The following is a 23,039-nucleotide window of genomic DNA, read 5'->3' on the forward strand; positions in this document are numbered from 1 at the left end:
TGTTGGAGGCAGGTACAGCCCCCACCTACATTTTGCCTCCAGAAAGGCATAAATACTTCTTTTAGGAGGTACCTGATGCTCTTGAGGAAGGTGCAGTGTGAAAGGGCTCCCCTACTTCAGGGTACCACCTGTCCTTGCTGCAGCCCAGGTGGGCAGCATGTCTGGGCAGGACACACTCAGCTCTGCCCTGGGACAGGGTGTCACCCCCCCCACCCGCGTGCCCTGTGCTGCCCTGAGCCTATCACCAGCTCAGCAGGTGGTAACACATGCACTTTCCTAGCAAGCAACCTGGAAGTGCCACTGCTCAAGACAGATGAATTTGAGGGAAAAGGTAATTAAAACCACAGAGCCTGGCTCCACAGCCAGTGCACTGTCAGTGTGGGAGAGTGGGCGATGTTCTCCACAGCTGCAGAGACCCATTCCCCTGACACCAGGTGCAGCCAGAGGTTACATAATTCACTGTGATCTTTCAATCCTGGTTGTATGACTGGTGGTGAGGATGTCAAGGGAGTGAAATGTTCATTTCTTGAGCTCCACCACGATTCAGAAGTAAACACATATTCCTCAGCTCTCTGGATCAGCTACCCAAAGCTGCACACTGGTGTCAAGGAGATGGGCAAAGCAAGTTCAGAAGGTAAGGGAGGACCAACCAGGGGCTGAACGAGGGTGCACTGGCCAAAAACATAGACCAATTTATTTATAGTATTTTTACACTCATAAATAGTAAAGGCAGCTTATACCAGTGGAAGGGTTCCCTTTCACCCTTACTTCTGGGGCACCAGAAGAGGTGTGCTTGCCAGGTGGGAGCAGGGCAAGGCAGGAGGGCTAGGAGCTGCCAGAACACCAAGTCTCTGGACAGTACAGCACCTGCAGAGGCATCAGCAGGGCAGGCTGCTCTGAGTGTCTGGCCTCTCCTCAGGCAGGGAGAGCTGCCTTTCCTGGCCCTCATGCCCAGGGACAAGGCTGAAAGGGCTGGCATTAGCCATGCAGGGGAGTCATCAGGGGAAATCAGGCTTTCAATCAATATACAGAATTTCCTCTACAGGCTACCACATTGGCAGGATTGGTGATGCTCTGTATTCAGCAGCTGGAACATCAATCTGAAGCAGTAGGAAACAGGCTTTTTCTGTATAGGTACACTGTACTGCTCCTTGTCTAACTGGGCACATGGTCAGAGCTGCTAATTAACAAGTGAGGCACCTCTCAGTGAGGATGTGGTGCCTATTATAACTGTTCACTATTGTGGAAAACCAAAGTCTAGTTAAGTAAGTTGCATGTGCTGCACTGGACTGCAGAGATAGCTGCCTTTCCAACACATCAGGATTTCCCTCAAATATGTAAATACCTGCAGAGGTTAAGTCTAAATTCAGATATGAAGAACTACATATGGTTTAGATTACTTTGTAAAGCATTTTCTTAAACACACCTCCACCAGGTTTGTTTCTTGCCTTAAATGATTTTCTAGCCAAGCCCAGGATGGGTATGCTCAAGAGCCTGATAGGTCTTCAAAGATCCTGAGGATTTGTTTAAGTTTTTCAGTTTGGAAAAGCCACAACACTACACTGAACTGGTGGCTCAAGGCCTTGCTGCCTCCTGCAACCCCCTTACCTGGCTTTGAACTGTGCCCCAGACCAATGCAGTCAGGCAGCTCTGGAGTTACCCTAAACTGGATGTTGACATGTACTCCAGGACTGCTCCAGCCCTGGCCAGTGCCTCCAGCCCCCTGTTCATAGTGCCTAAATACCAGATATCTCTGGCATGAAGTGTTATGAGCAAGAAGGTGCATGCACCCACAAGACAAAAAAGTATTCCCTGTTACCACAAAACAGTTCACAGGGAAGGCATATGATCTGCAACCACTGTGTTGCAGCCATCCTGGGAAGAAGGCAACACTGGCCTTGCAGAGGTGAGTCCACATGGGTCAGAGCCCTCCCTTGCTGAGGGAAGGTTATACAGGGGTTCAGTACATGTGCTGGAGGAATGGAGTCAGCAGCAGCATTGTAGCATTCTCATATCTGAAAAAACGCCCAGTAGGACAGCATCTGCTCCTTCACCAAAGAGAGGGACTGCAACAGGCTCGTTTGTTCCATCTGAAGGCAGCAATTACCTGATATGCTGCTGAAGCTGCAGCCTCGCTGCTCAGGAGATGCCCGCATCACTGAGAACGAGTCCTGACAAATATGAGAGTCTTACCACACACTGTCAACTGTCAGGTGATTATCCACATATGTACCTGAACACTCTTTCTAATCAAAGCAGGTGTTCACAGTTTAGTGCTGCCCTAGGCTGGCCTGAGAAAAAGCTTATACTGATTGAATACTAACCAGACATCTCCCTATATACACAAGCAAGGGTGGCACAGTGTGCTCCCAGCAAAGCTAGTATGTGTAGCCTTTGCTGTAAAGCTGTGGAGGGAGGCTCCCGAGGTCTGGCAGGTAAGTGGCATTCTCATCCAGGTGAGAAAGAGGCACTGTGTCCTCCTCACTGATCTGCCGGTCAAACTCTGCCTTCAGAGTTGGCCGCTGATTATCAGGGAAGGCCAGAGAGAACAGGGCTTCAGGCTCACACACGAACTTGTACACGTAGCGCTCTCCAGCCACCTGCAGGGAAGATAAGGGATGAATGCTGCAGGCCCACAGGCAGCACTAAGCAATGCTTCTCAGCAGTGGAGAAGGCTCACAAAAACATCTGGCTGCTCTAGCCCATTGTCCTGAGACACGTCAGAGTTGTAAACGTCTCCTTGTGCAGTCCTCCTGCTTCTCTGCTGCTTTGGTCTCCCCTGGAACAGCTCCTGGGAAAGGGGATGCTGCCAGCTGATATTTTGACCAGATAGCAACAGCTTCAACAGTCCCTGACCAGTCTGTACTGTGACATAATTACAGTTATCCTCTCCAGTGCCCTGGCTCTGGCAGACACTATCCCTACCACATACAACCAACCCTCAGGCAGCCTGTCTCTCACCAACAGCAAGTCTAGACTAATTATATGTCCTTGCAGATGCATAAATTCCAACTCTCCTGACTGCAGACATATACAGAGAAAGAAATTACGATTCCCCTTTATTTCCCATACGTTGCCTAGATTCAGCTCTTTTACACCTTCATTTAACTGCTGCAAAGAGAAGTTACGGGGAAAGAAAGTTCAGGATGCTTGGCTAGCTCAAGTACATTCTGTACCTGCAAGGCTTCTGTCTCAAACAAGAGAAGCATCACTAAAGGCATAAAAACTCCATCTGTTTTGTAAACTGACCTTCTGCATGATGCCTTTCTCATAATAGTAGCGAAGGGATCGGCTCAGCTTGTCATAGTTCATGGCTGGACGGTTCTTTTGGATACCCCACAGCCTCGCTACCTGTAGAATAAAGCATCAAAGTGCATGAATGTCTGTGAACCCAACCCAAGGGCAAAAGAACATTATCCAGCTGAATTCCCTTTTGAGGAATGGTACCACAACACATACAAACATTTACAACATTTAAATAATAGAATCAAACAACAATTATTTAGCAGCTTTTCAACAAGAAAAGTAGAACTCAAACTGAAGTACCCTATAACAGAGAGGCATTCTCCTTGCCACTACAGAGCTTGTTTACTCTCCAGTATTCTGAAAGCTTGAGGATGCTAGAGGACTGCTTCATCCTATGCTTCACTTTATCTTCAAGGATCACACATATACCAGAAGTCCAAGTACAAGGGAACACCTCCACTCAAAGACCCAATGTGCATTTCTTCCTACTACACGATTTTCAGCTTTGTCCATGAGACTCAGACATCTGTTGTAAGCATATGTCAGTTGACCAAAACAACTCCTCTGCACTGAAAGTGCCTGTAAAGGTTAATGTGTAGCAAGAAGAGTGCTAAATGCAGCTCTAATTGGAACAAGATACGAACAGGTATTACAGACACATCTCCCAGGTACTGTCAGATATCACTGTTTTTTCTAGAACATGACAGCATTAGAAATTACACCTTAATGTCATTTTGATATAAAAATATATTTAAGACTAGGACATATTTTCTTCCAGATTTTTATGAAAGCTTCTCCAATCAGTAGGGTTCAAAACTCCAAACCTCAATGTCAGCCTCAAGTAAGGTGCTAAGACAGCACAGGTCACTGCAAGCTTGAGAGTGGAGTGGAAGCAGTGTGTAATTTGACTCACTGAATTGCTGAGACTCTAAACTTACAAGCAGCCTTTCTTAAACCTACTATTTGTGTCACCCAAGTGTTTTGACTGCTTCTAAAAACTTCGACTGGCTACAGGGTCTAGCAAGTACCACTGGTAGGCAGGAGCCTTCACAGGGCAGAGGAAAAGCTACTTGGGAATTCACAGCCTCTGAAACAGTGGCTGCTCCCCCTGAGCCTGTAGAGAAGCTAAATGGTTTCACCTCTTCTGGCTCAATGAGCTTGAACTCCATCCCTCTACCAGTCCAGGCAATGAACTGGGAATTGGTTGGATCATCCAGTAAAGCCACAAGAAATTGCCAGAGCTGTAGAGATCCCCGTCTCTGGTACGGAGGTCCTTCCCGGTACCCTCCAGCTTCCTGCTTGATGTCTCCTGCTGAGAAGAAGAAACAAGGTGTTTCTAAGGGTAACAGTGCAAAAACAGCTGCAAAAAAAAAAGCGCGCATTTCACAAATGTTTACCTGGACTATTTCAGTTCACGTAAAACAGAGCAGTCAATTCACCAGCAGCTCTTCCAAGAGGAGCTCTGATGAACCTCACAATTAAGCTATTTATGCTAGAAGGCCTGTTTGCTGCTAAAAAAGCTCAAGAAATGGGATATCGAAAAGCCAGGTATGAACCACAGCTAACACACCTGCAAGAACACAGTGTAATGAACTACGTAGACAGTAGTCAAGTGTCTAACAGAGATGCTGGATAACCCTATCTTACACCCAAACTGCAAGCCATTCTTTCTCCAACCTTCAAATTTTTCTGGAACAACACAGACATCATCAGTAAAGGACCTCATCTGCTTGTCATAGCTGCAGCCTGAAAGAGAAAGCGACAGAGGCAGTGACAGCCAGACAGGCTAGTACGAGAGGGCAATGCAGGGAAAAGATGGTCACCAAGTTTCTTACCTGATGTATCTTCTGTGTTTGAATGGCTTGGATAACTCTCAACATTTATGTACATGGAAGGACAGCCAGGAACATCTACAGAACGATTAACAAACTCAGTTAATGAAAAAGCACAGGAGGCAGGATGATCTTGCTCTCTAGAGGTGGATAGGTAAGCGCAGCTGTCTAACAGACAACCTCTTAAGGCTCTCCCAAATGGTTATTGTCAGACTGATAACTTTTTATGTCTCAGCCATCCCACCACAACTTCATCTTCATCATGCTCCAATCATGAATTACACTAGGATATTTTTGAGGTACTATCACATGACATCCTTCAGAGTGGCCAGGATAGCCAGCCAGTCACCTATACACCACTCAATACAAAATCTTGGGCAATAAGCTAAATTTGTGTGACACCTCTTCCTCGTATCTTAAACTACGTGCTCTGCTACTGTTTTCACAGGTGAGAAGGCATTACATTTTTCTAGGCGTACTATGATGTTGTTAAAGGAGAGCAGCAGCATCTGAATGTTTACTACAGACTGTGTCTCACAAAGATCATTTCAGATCTCTTAAGTCTCCCTGGCTTTTTCAGATCATGCTAGGGCATTCTCACAAGCAGTTGAGAAAACATAAAGGAAAAATAGCCTGAGTTTGGAAACAAACAGAAAGTCTTTTCATGATCTCTGTGCAGGGCACTATAATTTACATCTTCCATATCTTGTGTTTTCTGAATCAAACCTGTTTTCCACCCACAGCTGAAATGGAAGCTGTAACTGGGAGCTTTGGGAAGATTTACCTTATTTTTCCCTCATACTCCTGTGTACAGTCATTGCTTTCAGTAGACATTTTGCTGATGCTAAGGGCAGAAGGGTACTCTGAGCTGACAGACTGTGTATTATTACAATCATAAACTACTCTCACAAAAAACATTCTTCTGGATTTCACATTTTCTTCCCATCTGGACAGAAGGACCCAGTGAAAGTGTAATATCAGCACAGCCACAGTGGTGGATTCTATACCCTTGAAGAAGCTTTTATTAATGTATTTATTTCTGCTAAAGTAAACAATTCAAAATGTCCCTTAAAATACCAGGAAACCATAAGTAACATTCCATCTAGAAGAGGGTACTGTGATGTAGGGATAGCAAGTCTTTGGACAGGTCTACTGAAAAAATAAATTTATCCCTTGTGGAAAAGAGGATTACCTGACTAATCTGGTATCTAAGGTGCTGCTTTTGGAATTATAAATGTTTTTCTCCTCTGAATCTGCTATGTGCTCTCTGTGCCCTGTTTCTATGAGAAGTAGCAGGTGGATGCTGACACTACAAGAGACACAGAGCATCACACTTGCACTTAGCTGAGTCAACCCAGATCCCGCTCTGTGCTTATGCCTGTCCTTGGAACTGGCCAGTTTATTGTTAGCCACCCCAGTCTCTTTACACAGTTTTAGACTTTTACACCCGTTTGTCAGAACAAAGCTGGCTTATCTTGCACAGTAAGCTTCAAAATGGGGCATCAGCTCTCTCAGTGACCTGCTGTGGCAAGTTCCCACTGGGTGTCAGCTGCTGGCGAGAGACTCAGCAGTGAAAGCTTGACACCCACCAGCTGGGTTGGGAGAGCTGCGTCTTTCCCTCCAGTTTGTGAATTAAATTCTGTCTCCAGTCAGGGAAAAGGCACAAGACCAAACAGTGTCATGAGCTGCAACTCAGGGTTGTGCAGTGCAATCCCTGCACCTTTTCTCTGCCAGTGCTTGAAGATCTGCTCCTGCTGCAGGTATCTGAGACAGTTTTTCTGTACAAGCTCCAAGATATTTGATACCTTCTGTTCTGCTACCATTTACAGAACATTTTCAGCATAATTTCTTCAAAGCTGACCTCACTGCCCTCCCTTTCTATGATCTACCAGCTCACTCATGTTCCTGAAGACAAAAACCCCCTGTGAAATTGGGAATGCACTTTTCTCCATTTCTGATGGTGGGAGTGGACTAATTATGAATTTTGAGAGTCTCCCCAGTGGCTACTTATTCCCTTGGAAAAAAAAGCATGCCTTTAATCTAGTATGAATGGGTTTAATGTCACCTTCTAGCTCCTATATCTTGCTAAAGCTCTCCACCATCTACCAGAAAGTCCTTCTAAGAACAGGGCAGGGAAAGTGACTGTTCCAGCCTTCTCTTGGATGCAGTAAACACAACTGTTCACATTTCCTGCTACACAGCCAGTTTCCCAGATCACACACACTCCTGAAGATGAAGTAGTACTGTTTCAAAGCCCAAAGGCCACCAGTGACAGATGTTCACCCAGGAGGTTGCTCCCCTGCAGGCGCACCTTGTTTATGCAGTCAGGAGGAGCTAGTGCTGCCTACCTGAGTCATACACGTAGTCCACCTGCTCCTGTTTGATGACCACAGCTGCTGGGAACTGACGGCTGCTGCCCGCCCGGCTCACTTGCTCGTACCGCAGGTCGCAGTACTCCTGTTTGAAGCCCTGATGAGCGTACTGGAGGCAGGGCTCAGACATTTGGCGCTGGCAGGCAACAGGGTCTTCCTGGGCCATGCCCTGGGAGGAAGGGAAGGAACGGCACATCTCCAGAGGTGGCTGGTATGCAGAGCTAGAAGAGGGGAGAGGATAGGGGGATGGCTGCTTTCTTGGCCCTCTGATCTCAGCGCTGGTGCACGACTGGTTAAGAGACAGAAAGTTCCTCAGCCTCAGCCTGTTACTAGGGCTGTAGGAGCTGCACATGTAGCTGGGGCAAGGAAGGGACCTCAATGAAAGATGTTTCCAAGGGCAGCTACACAGCCCATCATTCTCAGAATCTGACAGACTTAAGGTTATAGACTTCTTCAAACCCTAGGCAGCAGTGGTGGGTCTAAGGTACTTTGGATGGGAGGGATCCTGTGATTGCTGGAAACTGAGCACTTTAATCTGGATGTTGCAGCCCCTCCTCTCTGAATCACCAAGGAGAACAATCCTTCTTGCCAGTGGCTGCCTTCTCCTGGCAGTAACTCACCTGTTTTCGCTGAGGTATCCACAGCTGGATCTGGGGTTGGGTGGCCCCACAGGCTTCAGGAAGCTCCTGTCCTGTCTAGGGAACTGTTGGAGCGGTGACTGTATTGGGGCTCCTGGACTGGGGGACTTGATTCCAACTTGTCTGGGTTGATCATAGGCACTGGGACAGTCAAACAGATATTGAAGCATTACAGTTCTCCGAGAAGGACTTGTGGCAGCACCTGGGGAGAACGTGTCACAGGCAGACACGCTCTCCCTCTATGCAGCCACCTAGGTCAGAAAACTCCCAGCATAAACTCCTTCCTTTCAAGTTATTGGTTGCCCCCACGCACAATAGCAAAACCCCTCAAGCAGAAAACTGGAGAATGTGTCTGTACTGAAGAAGCCATAACTCAGGCAAGTAGCTGGGACTGTGGGCAATGCTATCAGGGAGCTCCTTGTGGGACTGATTTTGGAAAGCAATGGGGAGAGAGACACATGACAGATGTCAAGACTGCTTTCAGCATCAGGACAGCTGAGTAACAGCACCAGGGAAAAGGAAAAAAGAGGCGAGCCCAGATCTACTCTACATAGGTCTGAGCTATCCAGTGCAATAAATGGCAGTCTGAAGAGGCTGCCATGAGCTGACCCACAGGTTAATTTGTTGTGCAGCATGCATGCACTGCCCTTACCCAGCAGGCAAACCAGACTGTTGTCATAACACTTCATTATCAGGTAATGCAGTAGCACCTGATTTCATAACAGCTCCTGTCCCTCCCCTGCGTAAGCCGTGTTACCTGGCATAAAGGCACTGCTCGCCATTGTGGCACTGGAATGGCTGCTTATGGTTGCAGGACAGTGTGGGGTCCAAGGAGGGACTCTGTGGCTCCTTTTTAATCTTAGCAGGAGGACTGTGAAAAGCTACTGTGGGAGAGAAATGAAAAATCATGTTGATGCTTTTCTTGTTTAGGGGGAGATACTTCTATCAGCCAGTAAAAAGTCAACTGAGATGCCACCACCTTGTCCTTGGTCAGCTGGCTCTGAGAGAAACAGAACACCAATACATACAACTGCTCACTGGACTCCACTGTGCTCTGCCCTTGATTTAGTAAGGTTTGTGTGATATATCAACCTCAGAAGAGCAAATCTGAGGTACTGTTAACATACTCTATGATAATCCAGAGCACTTAAAAAAGGATTTAGAGTGGGTATTTCCTAAGCTGTTCAGGGCTGGGACACACATTTTCTGTTCTGTCATAAAGGGTAGCATGCACAGACTATTTTTCAACACAGAAAAGCAAAGTTTTGGTTTGCATCATGAAAAATGCTCTTTCATTGACATATCTGGTAAGCATGTCTTGTGAGTAGCATTACCATGCAGCACTGCATTAAATTATAATGCACAAACATGACGACACATTGTAGATTTCCTGATAGTATCATTTGTCCTGTAGGACAATAAAGGTAAAGTTTTTGTAGACACAGCTGCAAAAGCTGAAGGTTTTCTGTGGCAAAATACTATTATATGTATTGCATACTATTACAGGCTGTCACCAGGCTAACTTGCTCACAGACACCACACAAGCAGTGTTTTCAAAAGCACCTAACCAATTTAGATAGCCAAAATCCCTTTTCCGAAGGAATTGCATCAGTGTTAAAGCACAGTACAAAACAAAAGTCTGACTTGCAAGTCCTTGCTTTCACTATAATAAACCTTAAAAGTTCAAAGAGCAGCTTGCAGTCCTCTCAGTAGCCTCCCTTTGAAGTATCTAATTTCTTTAGTATCAGGTTTATACTTCATCATTCAGGAAGAAGGCCAGGCCCCTCTACAGGATACTGTGAATCCTGGGCGGGAGGCCGCCACACTGACACTCAGGAGCTACCCAGATAATTTCCCTTTGTTGAATCTCTTCTATGCTAAGTCCAACATCCCTGAATGTGGGATTGGGGAAATGTCATAACTGTTCTGCTCATCCAAAACACCAGTGACAGTCCAGGAAAACAGTAAATTTTCATTTAATTTTCAGTGCACTGGTCTGTGGTCATGACCTGATGCAGACGAGGAGGGGTATTTCTGGGCTGGTTAGAATTTTATGAATAACAAACATGGGTTGCAGCTTACAGCACCAGGAAGTAGGATGTGGGTATTATTACTTCTTATGCTTAATTAAATACATCGGGGAGCAAAACTTCCTCTACTAGTTCCTCAGAAAAGCTTATATCCTGGCTGAAGGACATGGTAGGCATCTTCTACCTTTGCCTCTGGGCTTTACTGCTGCTGTTGGGAGGTCACTGGGACTTAGGAAGGAAAGTAACCCCAGAAAGGTACATAGGTCTAGGCTTGTTTTTTAAACAAGGGAAAGGTCTGCCCTGCAAACCAAAACTGTAAGCTTTTACCAAGGCTAGCTCCAGTCCTTCTTCACCAGCTTACTCCCACCTCTTCAAGCTGACACAATGCTGCTTACAAAGCCTGGGATGTTCAGAGCTACGATTAGTTTTAAGAATGGAAAGTAACATCCTGATCTGTTAATACCTCATATTTTTGCTGAGTTTATTTCAGGACTGACCTGAACTGTATGTGCACCAGCCATCCTCAAGCCACTTCTCCCTCACATAAAGGGCTAATTGTCCCTTCAGAAGCACTGCAGCAAGCAGCTACCAAAAGGGATGGAGAAAGGGCTGCTGCTGTCTCTCTTCACAAAAGATATTAAGGCCACCTTCTATTGTGAACATTCCTCCCCAAAATTAATTTTCTCAGCAAGAGGGGAAAACTACCCCCAAATCTGATTCCTTTTGCCTACTTTTGGATTCAGCCTACACCAGAAAAGCCCATCTTTACTCTTTGCATCACGCCAGCACCCAAAGGGATCCAAACAGCTTGACAGAATCAATATAAATAAGTAAATCCAGAAGATACCAGAGCCTCATATTGTTTCTGGCTCCTGCAGCCAGTCCTGGCACTGCTATCAGCCACAGCAGAGGGGCCTGCTCACAACCAGCTCTTGGCCCTGTCCAAACTGATGGCAGGTGCGAGTGTGCAGACACCCCAGACCCAGGGAAGGGTCAAAAGAGAAAAGGGTCTTTTTATGCCTGGGGCATTCATTACCCTTCTATCTGCAGCAGTTCTTTTCAATGTATGGAATAAACAGATATATAGAACCCATCTAAAAATGCTGATATGTCAGCTGAGTCTCAAGGGGGAAAAAAAGAAAATTGCTCTGTCCAGTACACTGAAGTTTCAAGAAGCTAGAGGTGCTAGGAGCAATCAATTCTTTCCAGCCCCTAATAGCTGGAACAGGCTACCCCATTACAACTGGCTCATTCATTCATTCAGAGTGAAACATGGGACCAGCCCTCTCCTCAGTTCTAGGTTAAAAAAGGAGAAGAAACAAGATATGGCTCAGAGAGCAAGCCCAGCTGTGCTGCAGGGCCAAATCCAGGGAAAGGAGGTAGACAAGAATAACCAGTAAGAGTGCTTCATTTTAGTTTTCATGGGCAAAACTGCCCTGGGCAGAGAGGGGTATTAACATAATGGCACCAAAGTTGACTGCACCAGCTTTAAATGAACATCTCTACTCTGTTAGCTGCCAGACATTTTTATGCCCAGGGAGTGGTGAGGCATCTTCTTGTAGCCTTGACATGTCTGTCAGAAGACAGGCTCCAGGTTCCTGCAGCTGCTTGCAACAGCGGGCTGTTCAGAACAATCTGTATTCACTTCAGGCATGTAGTCTCGGCCCAGCATCAGCTTCCAAATGAAACGGTGGCATGCTGTGAGGACCAGCTGAAGCAGGCCCGGTATGAGAAAAGCAGAAAGAGTTGCATGGCCACTGTTTGGAAGGTTGTACCTGTGCAACATTCAGCTCCTTTTTAACATGAAGTGCTTTGACCAGTTCTCAGAGCAAACATTTGTGGTACAGTCTGTACACTCGTGTGCAAACACATGCAATCTGTTCAGTGGACAGGTCCTAAGAACAGAGAGCAAGCAGGCTAGCGAGCATCTCTCTTCAGGGATACTATGTCCTCATGCTGTGGCAGGTAGCAAACAGGACCATCATCTCACAGGCCATACTGGTAGCAGATCTCAGGTAGAGGCCATGCAGGTGAGCAGAGCCCCCAAAAAGCACCTGCAGGAGACACAGCACCTATAATACTGCGTACAGTCCAATTTCTTTTGCTCTGGGAGGAGTAATAGCATAAATTTTACCTTTGATTGTCACAGTAATGCATTTTTTCAGCTGTTCAGAGGTGCCTAGTTATCCACACATCAACTAATACACACATCTGTTGAAACCACTCTGCAGAAGGGACTGTGCTAGTTACCACCACACAAAGTCTTTTGCATTGTCCAGATGTGGAGAGTTAGCCTGTTTTTTTTTGGTCACAGTCACAACAATGTAGAAATAATATTAGTACTTTAGCCTCAGTGTCTGTGTGTTGCATTTATGTATTTGTTTGGTTTAAGTGTATCCTGCCCTTCTCCCCTGAGATGTGTGATCACCCCCCATGCTACTTACAGTTTTCTGAATGAAAGTCAGGCACAAATTGCTCATCACTGTCTGGAACCTGAGCTGCCAGGGGAGGGAGGGAAGGAGGGGGGAGAAAGAGAAAGAGAATTAGGTTTGGCACTTTGTATGGTATAATTAACAATAAGGCAGAAATAAGTGTGTGCAGGAGAGATCTGAGCTTTCTGCTGGGATGCACTTTAGTGACTAAGGATAATTTCCCTTTGGGATTAATGAACACAGTTGTTCTGCCTGCAGATTTACCCCTTAAGAGCCTGCCAGTTTCTTTCTCCCTTACCTTGGAAATAAGGACAACAGCAAGTTTGTTAGCTCAGGGTTCAAAGTTTTCATTAGAAACATAACATGCAGGGATTTTTAAGCATTTAGCATAGGAAAAACAACTACCAACTGATAAATTTGGAAAGGCTATGCCACAGCGATGAGCAGAACAGGAAACATCTATGCCTTCATATGCAATCTTTTCAGTAGCTCCAGAAGCAGTGGATAGCTTGGCACTAGTGGAATAGCCTACAATTTGTAAATCAGCAGAAGGAGAACATTTCAGAACAAAAAAAAGATTTATCTGGTAGCAGGAGAGGAAAATGGTTAATAGTCATGCATGTGTGATTTCATATATGGTAAATGTAAGAAGTGCTGATATAGAGAACCTGACAGCAAACAGCTGCTTTTTCTCCACAAATTAGTACAGCAAATCTTATTGCTGGGCATTTGCCCCATGGACAGCATTGTCAGTACGTCTCCAAGAATAAAAGCAAGGTTTAAGATGTTTGAATATTTCAAAGATTGTCTAATAAAGATATCTGAAAATCTGCAGAGGCCCGATATACCTTGGAACAACCTACCTCACTGGAACAAGATGTTGCTGAATGTGGCAAGTAGTGAAATAGTTAACAACATTAGCATCTCAATGTTAAGAGGCTTCAGGCTTAATGCTTCCTTTAGACAAACTGGTGAGGCTCATGTGTGTTTGCTGACTTACACTTTGTAAGCTGATGCCTCTTCATAACTCAGGGGGTCATATTTATTCTGATTTACACGAAAGACTAGACTGCAAAAGCTGGAAAACCCACATAGATAAGAGTTTCCTACAACATCAAATATGGAGGCACTAGAAGAGTCACTATGTAGTTCATGGTATGGTCCATCACCTCCTTGAGTAAATAGTTATTTTAATTTAAAACTTAAAATATGAGAATTCTTCTTCCTGTGATGCCTATGAAAGATGTAGCGTGGTCGGAAGCTGGCATCTGCTGAAGACTGGCAGCTGTGCTGAACCTTATGGCATTATTCGTGTGAACTCCTCATCTGCCTGTACATAGCTGCCTGCCTTTCCTGATTTCCAGCTTAGATCATTCTGCTCATGGATTGCCCATCACAATGTGGCCTTAGACCATGTTTGAGTTGCATTGAAGCCATTACAAAATATATATAATAAAACAATGAAATGAGACATAAAACAAAGTAGTGGTCAAAGTAAAGGGACAGGAGGAATGGAAGCCCACTAATCTCAGTCACTTGAAGCTAAGCTAGACAAGACATCCCAAAATAAACCTTAGAGAATAACACTGCATTAACAAGCAGTGGATTAGAATGGAACTAGCCAAACTCTTTGCACAGCAATGGTTGTTCCTTCTATATGACCACAACTGGAAATCTAAATGATAAAAGGTGGGGAACAGAAAAAAAAACCATACAAAATTCATTTTATGAATTATCTTTTAAAAATAACATTGTAATAGAAAAAACAACAGGGACCACATTGTATGAGCGGAGTTTGGATTTCACAGCCTACTACCTGTCTGTTAAATTGCTGACTATCTCCCTACGAGAATTACATACTAAAAGCAACAGACCACAGAAAAGATGTGAAACGAAGGGCACGGCTGAAGTGAGACCACACAACCTCACTGCTGGACAGTGATGCATGCAGACAGCTACAGTCCTGTATTAGATGGCTAAAGTGCCAGTTGAAAATTTAAGTTTTTATATTCATTACCTACTTCATATAGTTGCAATACATATAGCCACTTTCTTGTTCTCCCCAAACCAGCATCTATACTTAAAATAACTGGGATACTTAATCAGACATTTAAAGCGTAACCCCAGGCTTATTTTAGTCACTCAGACTGCAGGCATCAGCACGGGCCTCACCATCTCCCACACCGTGTTTTCAAGATCTGGAGCACCAAAACTAAAGCTTTCTGACTAAGGATACACAAAGAAGTGCATCTCTCTCCTCCTTGAGCTACCTGTGCAACTTTTCTCCAAGGAAATTCTTTTGTTTCTCTGAATGCCAAATCACTTTTATCAATTATTTGGCTTTGAAATTAGTTCCATACAGTTATCAGCTGCCAGCTTCACATCATTGCATTCTAACCGATTCTGGTAAAAATGTTGTAGAGGAAAACTTCAGATTTTTAGTAACAAGGCCTAAGATTTTTTGGCATCTGTTTCTTTTTAGAGTCATCTGTATGCAGACATTATTCTTTTACCCTGCAAAGGAGAAATCAGGTGACACTATTAAAAAATATTCTAAAAAGCCAACAAAGGGATACTGCTATGAACAAAATCACACAAATATATATATTGACACATATACATACATGTATATGTGGTTTAAATTTGTTAACATTTTTCACATGACTGATTGTTTGTCATGAATTTATATTTCCAGTTTGCTTCCTTACTAGGTTTGTTTCTCTTATTTTGAAAGTAACACCAAGAACTGTAAATAAAATAATAAAATAGCTAAATTTATTTAAACATGATAGAGGCAGAGAATAAATAACATATTTCATATTTTCACTTTTTCTCCTGCATGCTTTAGGAAGGGTACTCTTAAGTTTTCAGTTGCCTTCATCTCATGAAAAAATGCTAACATATAGACATGTACAAGACATTAATAAAAAGAATTGTTTTCACCATTCGGGAAAATAATTTGACATACTGGTGAATGCAGAAAAACAAACAATAGTTTGCTTCAGAGGGCAACTTTTCTTGTTAAAAGTCTGGAAATGGGAGTCACCATGGGAGAAAGTAGCTCCCCGTATATGCAGTCTAAAACCATAAGCTAGAATAGTAAAACATGCATTGAATTTCCCAGAGATTTCACTTACTATGATTAGATGTTATGAGCGATGCAAAAAAAAAAAATCTACCTATATTCTAAAAACATGCAATAGGGTTTCCATTATCATTTACTAATCACGTATAACAGCAGATTACCTCTTTCTATACAGCACTGAGACCATGTGTGACCTTCCCTTCACCCCAGGGCACTTACGAGTTCATTCAACAAACACTCTGCTATGAACATATTCTATGCAAATTATTTAGACTAGTGAGCTAAAAATGTTATCAAACATTAGAAAGCCTAAAATTGAAAGTCTACCAGAACTCAGCTCTGAGGCAAATGTATCTTATTAGCAGCTCAAGATTTCTGAAGATTTAAAAGAAACCAGTCTCAACCATGTGTGCATATTCAGCAGATCTATTAGATGACCAGCAGCTAATACCTATTTTTCTACTCTGATGTAACTCAGGTGAGCGTTTTGATCCTGGAACAGCCTCCAGGCAATTTCTTTTGCATCCTTACAATCTACACACTCCTGAACACTGTCCAATCAGTGTAATTTCATTTCAGTTTGAAATGAACATAAAACATTTGATTTTTTTTTCTTAATAATCTTACTTAGTTGGCAAATATCTTTTTGGAGGCTTTAAAACAAGCACTGTTTGACATGATTGTCCTTCACTTGTGGTAAAACTAAGGGAAATAACCCTGCTCGACATGCCATGCATATTTTTATATTATTATTGTTAAATATTTAAGTACCTGTATCACAGTCAGTACTTTTATATTTATCAAGAGTCTGTACTTGAGGATATATTTTGAATTTTCTAGAAAATGGACCATTTGTAGTACCGGAATTGAAGCAAATTCACCATATTGTTTAAAACTAGCTTCACTTGGAATTAACGGGACTCCCTGAGATTTGAAGTTTTCTCTTCCTTGAAGTCAAAAGGCAGAACAATTTAGACCCCAAACTAAACAGCATATAAATTCCAGGAAGGTCCCTTCAAAGAATTATCTTAAAAGAGGGGAAAAAAAGTTAAGAGAAGCACTTTGTTCCCTAAATTAAAAGAACACATTATTGTTTAAGAAAAATGTCAACGTTCTGGCAACCAACGAAGTGACAAATTAGCATAAAATCTAACCAGTTACAAGTAGCCTGAAACGAAAATTGTAACCAGGAAAGCGGGCCAACTGCCAAGTCCCATTCTTAAGCAAATACCCAGCACAATAGCGTGATTCATGCGTCTTCATTTATACAAGCCTAAGGTTGGCAAGTCTGAAAAAATACTTAATGTTTGGAGCTAGTCAAACAAAGCAAAAAAGCAGTACGAACACCAAAAGACAAACAACTGGAAGGCGAACAAAACAGCGAGGGGAAGGAGCCTACCTTCTGTCAGCCAAGTCTCCTGGAACTGGCTCAAGTCCTGGAAGAGATCTGCGCGAGAAGCGAGAGGTTTCCTCGGTGAGCGCTGGGGAGGAACGGTGGGATGCTCCGGCGACGGAGGCGCCGGGCGGAACGGGGAGGTGGGGGCGGTGGCGCGGGGGGAGGACCCGGTCTCTGCCCGGAAGCCTTCACCGTCCCCGTCCATCCCCCCCCCATCCCCCCTTACCTTCCGAGTCCTGCGCCGGCGGCAAGCCCGGGTCCCCGGGGCTCTTCCCAGCGCCCATCAGAGCTCCGCCACCGGGAGCCGCCCGGCCCGGAGGCTGCTGCGGGGAGAGACGGTCAGGGCGGGGGCCGGCCGGAGAGGGACCCAGCCCCGGAGCGGCCACTCACCTGCGGGAACGCGAACGGCACCCTCTGGTCCAGGTACCCCTTCATCCTGCCTCCCGTGCGCTACCTCCGCGGGCACCGGGGGGGCTCCCGACGGGCACCGGGGGGGGGGGGGGGGGGGGGCACCTGCCCCGGAGGCTCCCGGCACTGCCACCGCCCGAAACTCGGGATGGGGGCGGGAGCGAGCCCGCCGGCTCCCAAGCGGGAGCAGCTCCCGGCCGGGACCGGCCCCCCCGCCCCTCAGCCGGCGCGGCCCCGCCCCCTCGGCGGTCAGGCCCACTGGCCCATCGCCCCGCTGGCGGACCCGGCTCGCCCGCTCCTTTGTTCCACCGAATTTGTGAATGAAGCTCTGGGTCGGGGCACGCCCGCCAATCCCAGCTCTTTTTGGCCCTCGCCCAGTGAGAAGTGGGAGTAGCTTTAGCCTCTGGGGCCAATCAGATCGCAGCGCTCCCGCATTCATTCAAGGACAGAGCTCCCATTCATAAAAAAATCGTCCTGAAGTTCATTCACGAAAGGCTGCACAGGCGCCCCAGCTATGCCTGTCGCGCACGGCAGGAGTTTGCTGAGCCTGCACTTCCAGACTCCCACCCGGCGTGGCACACGACCAGGCCTGCCCGTTCTCACGCACACTGCAGTCATTTTAAAAGTCTTCAGGTATGTTCAGTTCTGTTCTGGGGAAGTTCATTAAGTTTCAACAAGATTTGGAAAAAATCTCGCTCATGCATCTGGAGTGAAAATAATTAAAGCCCTGGCTACCAAAATCAGTTTTAGTCTTACAAATGTTAAGGGACAAGAACATAAAATGAAAATCCAGTCCTGGGATTTGCACACCAAAAAAAGTGGGTTTGCCTGCTTTTGTGTATGTCAGGTGCAGTCTTCTGTGCCATGTGCACACATCCTGCTATTTTTTCAAATTTCTCCCTTAAAGTTCCATTATCACATTTAACATTTATTGATCCTATTTATCCTACAAAAAGTATCAGTAACAGTTGGAACCCGGCAACAGTAAGATAATAATTCATGAAATGTAATCTCCTAGAAGTGAAGTAGATGCTCAAGAGAAAAAGAAGGAAAGGGGAAGTTATCCCTAAGGCTAAATGGAAAACGTACATTTTTGACACATTTTCTCTATAGCTAACACCACCAGTGTGATGTACTGATATGCTTACTATGAAAGGGGTATCTATTACGCAGAATAACGTGTTTAACTATTTCATCAATATGTATTTTAATCTTTCTGCTAGCAGGCTACAGCTCCAATGTTCTCAGGGCCCCAGTCTGTCCAGAAACCTGAGTGAAACACAGTTCTGACCTGTCTGTGGGAGCAGAATGAAAACGTGGTGTCAGGAAGATTACATCCAGCGACTGGTCCCACATGCCCAAACATTGTGGACATGTGGTTAAATGCAGCACTGGAATTTGAACTTACGCTGGTTCGAGAAGATCACTGAAGCATATGAATTAATCTTCTGAATTTTCAGTTTTACTGAATTTGTTTCTTCTGCATATTTTTTGTAACATTCTATTCAGGCTGCTTTAATCTAGTTTTACTGGAGAACTGGAAGAGAAAAATTCTCCTGGTTAGATTGTTCTTAGGCAATTTATACTTTAAATATCTTACAAAGTCTAAGTGTCAACAGATACTCGTGCTTTGCGCTTTTACCTGTACATATCATAGCAAAATGGTAGTTTGATTTCCAGTTATTAGTGCTACATTTCCTGGTTAAGAGATAATGGAACCTTTGTTATTTTAGATCTGATTTCAATATATGGTTGTGCTCTGAACTCTAAACGGGATGGGATTTTCTACTGTAATATTTGTTTACTTTATGATGTTCTAATTTCCCATGCAACTGGCAGTAACGGAACTGCTGATGTAGGAGGAGCCTCAGGTCTCAGTACAGTTGTCTTTTCACTTCCTTGTCACTGTGAAGAGGGATGAGAGACTTGAGACTCTCTAGAGCACAAGCGAATAATGCTTTAAATTAGTTTGCCTGTTCACCTACCTCTTTCTGTCTCCTGTACTTTCCTCAGTCATCTATATGAATCCTTTCTTCTGTTTTCATGAAATTGAAATAGTAAAAATATTGTTAGTTAACAATTTGGAGGATGTAGATTTTATAAACAGGGCATTAGAGAAGGCTTGGATTCCTGGAAAAGCTGTTGACTTCATATCAGGAAATATTCATGATGGGCAAACAGCAAATTATGTAGCTCACTTGTTTGATAGTTTCTCCTCTGTTTCTCGTGTGCTTGTACAAATATGTCACGTTTGTTTTCAAAGGCTGACCAATCAGATCTGGGAATATGATTCTGGAATTTCTCTTGGTAGACTCACCAATTAACATCAAGGGTGATTAACTACCTTCTATTATTTTTTTTTTCTTAAGATGTAGAGCGTCTGAAGAGTTCAGAAGAGATATACAAACAAGGGGGAAACTGATTCTTGTTTATGAAGTAATAGATTTATTATGAAGCAATAGATTTATTCCAACATTGTAATCCACACTGCCTGAGGCATTTCTTCCCTGGGCTTATAGCTTATTTTTCTTAATTACCAGTTGAGTTTTGTGCCTTCTCTTTCCCCTTCCATGTCCACCTCTATGATTTAACTGTTTCCATCTATTGTACTGGTTTGAGAAAAGCCAGTCTTGAGTTTCAGATGCAACCCCTGCACTTCACACCAGCTATGGTTAGTGCAACGTAAAGCTCCCAGTGATAGATCCTGACACAAACAGGAGCAAACGTCAAATGTCTTAGAAAGTGACAAACTGAAAGTTGAAAAAAACTCTCTGTACCATAGAATGGAGCATGAACAGACCTCCAGTTTTATAAAAATTATAATAAACAGCTGGATGAAGAGCTCGTCAGGCATGAAATTAGCCCAGCCTTTCTTCAATGACCTGTTGTTCCTCAGACAGGAATATCGTGAATAAGGTGCTGAGTCTAGTCATTGCCTATTGATATCAGCCATCTTTGCCTAGTAAGGTGATGCAATACCTCAGAACACACAGAAATCCTGACACTGGAAACACCTGCCAACTAGTTGTGTGCAGTTACGACTCAACCTCACTAATTACAGAATGCGAAGAAGAGGCTAGGAGGAAGGAGCATGTTCCCTGACCTGTCCTAATCCTCTTCTCTCAGTCACTGCTTCTCTGTCTCTTGCTGTCTGGCACGTGGCCAGAAACATCAAGCTAGTTTCTTACACTGTAGAGAAGCAAAATGCAAGAGACTGAAGGAAGCATCATTTAAAGAACTTTTCCTAGAGGGAATGTCTCTGCTTATGTTTTAACAAACAGTCCAACACACGGGCATTACATGTGCAGATTCTCTTGCTTGCAAGGGAAAATACCTTGTCTGTGTTGCTAGCTACTCTTCTCCTGTAGCACACATGATAGTGGCTTGGACTTTGATGTGAAAGGTCTGAGGGTCAAGCCCTTGCAACCTGTCCATCACAGCTTTGTTGCATTCTACCATCACTGCAGCTGCCTCTTGTTAATGTTGTTCAGGATACGATGTTTGAGCCTATGCACCTGATGAGTCTGTGTGCTCTTCCATCTAGTCTGATAGACAGACTCAGGCCAGAATCTTAATGAGGAATTTTCAAATCACCATATTCAGCAAGGGACTGGTAAAAGAGTGTTGAGCTTAGTAGCTAACCATCTGATTACTGTGGGATGGTGTACAGAAACAGAAAATGTGAGTTTTCACTTGGTAATATGCAAACTACTCCGCAGTCCACTTTCTAATGTGTCCATCACCCAGCATTTTCCAGTATTACAGCTGTTCTTGGTGATCTGGTTTAGTAATGTGAATGACTGTTTATATCCTTGAACTGCCTTTTTTTGTGGGGGCAGATTAAAGTGAAAAAGTGTCCATTTTCTTTAACTATTGAAGTTCGCCTCCCTCCATCAACACAATTGAATTTTAACAATGCTGTCAGATAATTGCTTATAAAATTATGTCCAGAGATCAGGAGTATTGTCAGTTGACTAAGTCACAAACTGCTCTTGGTCCTTTTATTTTGCAAACTGCAACATTAAAGTTAGCTAGGATGAGTAAAAGAAACAATGTCATCCAACTTCCAAGAGGGATGTTTCATAGAATACCAGGTTGGAGGGGACCTCAAGGATCATCTGGTTCAACCTTCCTTGGCAGAAGCCCGGCCTAGACAGGATGGCCCAGCACCCTGTCCAGCTAAATCTTAACAGTGTCCAATGTTGGGGAATCCACCACTTCACTGGGGAGATTATTCCAGTGGCTCATTGTTCTCAATGTGAAAATTTTTCTTCTTGTGTCCAGTTGGAATCTCCCCAGGAGTAACTTGTACCCATTACCCACCATCTTTTCCATGTGACTCCTTGTCAAAGGGGAGTCTCCCTCTTCTTTGTAGCCACCCTTTAAATACTGGAACATGGGGATAAGGTCTCCCCATAGCCGTCCCTTCCCAAGGCTGAACAAATCCAGTTCTCTCAGCCTTTCCTCACATGGCAGGCTTCCCAGTCCTTTGATCATCTCTGTGGCCCCTCTCTGTGGCCTCCCCAACCTGGCCACTTCTTTTTTTGTATAGCGGGGACCAAAACTGAACACAGTGTTCGAGGTGTGACCTGACAAGCACCAAGTAGAGTGGGATAACGTCTTCTTTATCTCTGCTGGTGATGCCCTTGTTGATGCAACCCAGCATCCCGTTGGCTTCTTTTGCTGCAGCAGCACTCTGGTCACTCACATTGAGCTTGTTGTCCACCAGGACCCCCAGGTCCCTTTCCACAGTTTGGCAGTGTCCCCATCCTAAATCATTTTGAGACAAAGTGAAGCAAAAAAAAGGCTGTGCCCAATGAAGACCAAAACAAGATCTGTCATAATCAGTCCATATTCCTAGAAGCAGGATGGATATAACTGGCAAAGACTAGGGAAGTCTAAATTGAAGACACAGGTTATTGATCAATGTTTGAAATGCACAGTATATCTTCCTGCTCATAAGTTCTCTTTCTTGAGCCTGAATATGTAAATTCCAAAGATTACTTTTGTTCAGTCTCTTTCTGCAATCTGCAAGAGGATCTATGGTAGCATGAGTTATTAACTTATAATTTGAACTTCGTGTTTTAATTTCAAGATGTTGTACAGGGGCAATATGACAGGAGATTTCCACTAGCCCACAGAACTTGGCTTATGAGACTTGCCATGCTTTTCATCTCTAGGTGACTTTCTATAGTGAAGGTAGTTCCAGTATGTGAGGAAGTGTCTGGGTAAGTTTCTTGCACCTTTGTGGCTGTCTGAGACACAACACAGACTCTGGAGAAAGCAGTTTTCTATAAGGTCTTGTGAATAAAATGCCCCCTTTAAGTATTCATGCCAGCTACTTATTATAACCTAAATGAGAGAAGACAGTTCAGGCACTTTATCTGCAGGAAGGAAGCAATTAAATTATTAGCACTTTGAGAAATTAAATGATGTAAGTTATGGCAGAATAAGTTTAGCAAAATGTTATAATGTAAGAAAACAATTAAAAAGAGTTATATAAGGTTGGGTGGCTTCTTTATTATGATAGAGTGAGTAGTTAATTGATTGTCATATTGCTATAATGTACCAGGGCAGTTGTGAGAGCAAATAGAGAAATT

The 23,039-nt window shown here is 44.1% G+C and overlaps 1 protein-coding gene across 2 annotated transcripts; it reads right to left on the reverse strand.

The window, feature by feature from the left end:
- Window positions 1–661: 661 nt before the first annotated feature.
- ETV4 (ETS variant transcription factor 4) lies at window positions 662–17,466 on the reverse strand. Of its 2 annotated transcripts, none has more exons than XM_074849316.1 (12): window positions 17,422–17,466; window positions 17,258–17,354; window positions 17,035–17,082; window positions 12,563–12,616; window positions 8,846–8,972; window positions 8,071–8,229; window positions 7,427–7,671; window positions 5,082–5,156; window positions 4,924–4,992; window positions 4,386–4,555; window positions 3,250–3,351; window positions 662–2,600 (listed from the first exon to the last, which is right to left on the reverse strand). In XM_074849316.1, the coding sequence occupies exons 1-12, from the start codon at window positions 17,464–17,466 to the stop codon at window positions 2,379–2,381; spliced, it is 1,413 nt and encodes a 470-aa protein (XP_074705417.1). In that variant the 3' UTR covers window positions 662–2,378. The 2 variants fall into 2 exon arrangements, with proteins under 2 accessions (XP_074705417.1, XP_074705416.1); XM_074849315.1 differs by having other exon boundaries at window positions 4,386–4,558.
- Between the last annotated feature and the right edge of the window lie 5,573 nt (window positions 17,467–23,039).

Source organism: Strix aluco, chromosome 24, assembly GCF_031877795.1.
Source record: "Strix aluco isolate bStrAlu1 chromosome 24, bStrAlu1.hap1, whole genome shotgun sequence".
Classification (NCBI taxonomy): domain Eukaryota; kingdom Metazoa; phylum Chordata; class Aves; order Strigiformes; family Strigidae; genus Strix; species Strix aluco.

What these genes read in the sequence shown, in the direction of transcription:
- ETV4 (XM_074849315.1), bottom strand. Translation starts at nt 17,466, where the DNA reads ATGAAGGGGTACCTGGACCAGAGGGTGCCGTTCGCGTTCCCGCAG. An exon ending in GGATACCTCAGCGAAAACAG is followed by an intron (nt 7,672 to 8,070) that starts GTGAGTTACTGC and finishes CCCCTCTTCTAG; the next exon opens with CTCTGCATACCAGCCACCTC. An exon ending in AGAAAGGCATCATGCAGAAG is followed by an intron (nt 2,601 to 3,249) that starts GTCAGTTTACAA and finishes TCTTCCCTGCAG; the next exon opens with GTGGCTGGAGAGCGCTACGT.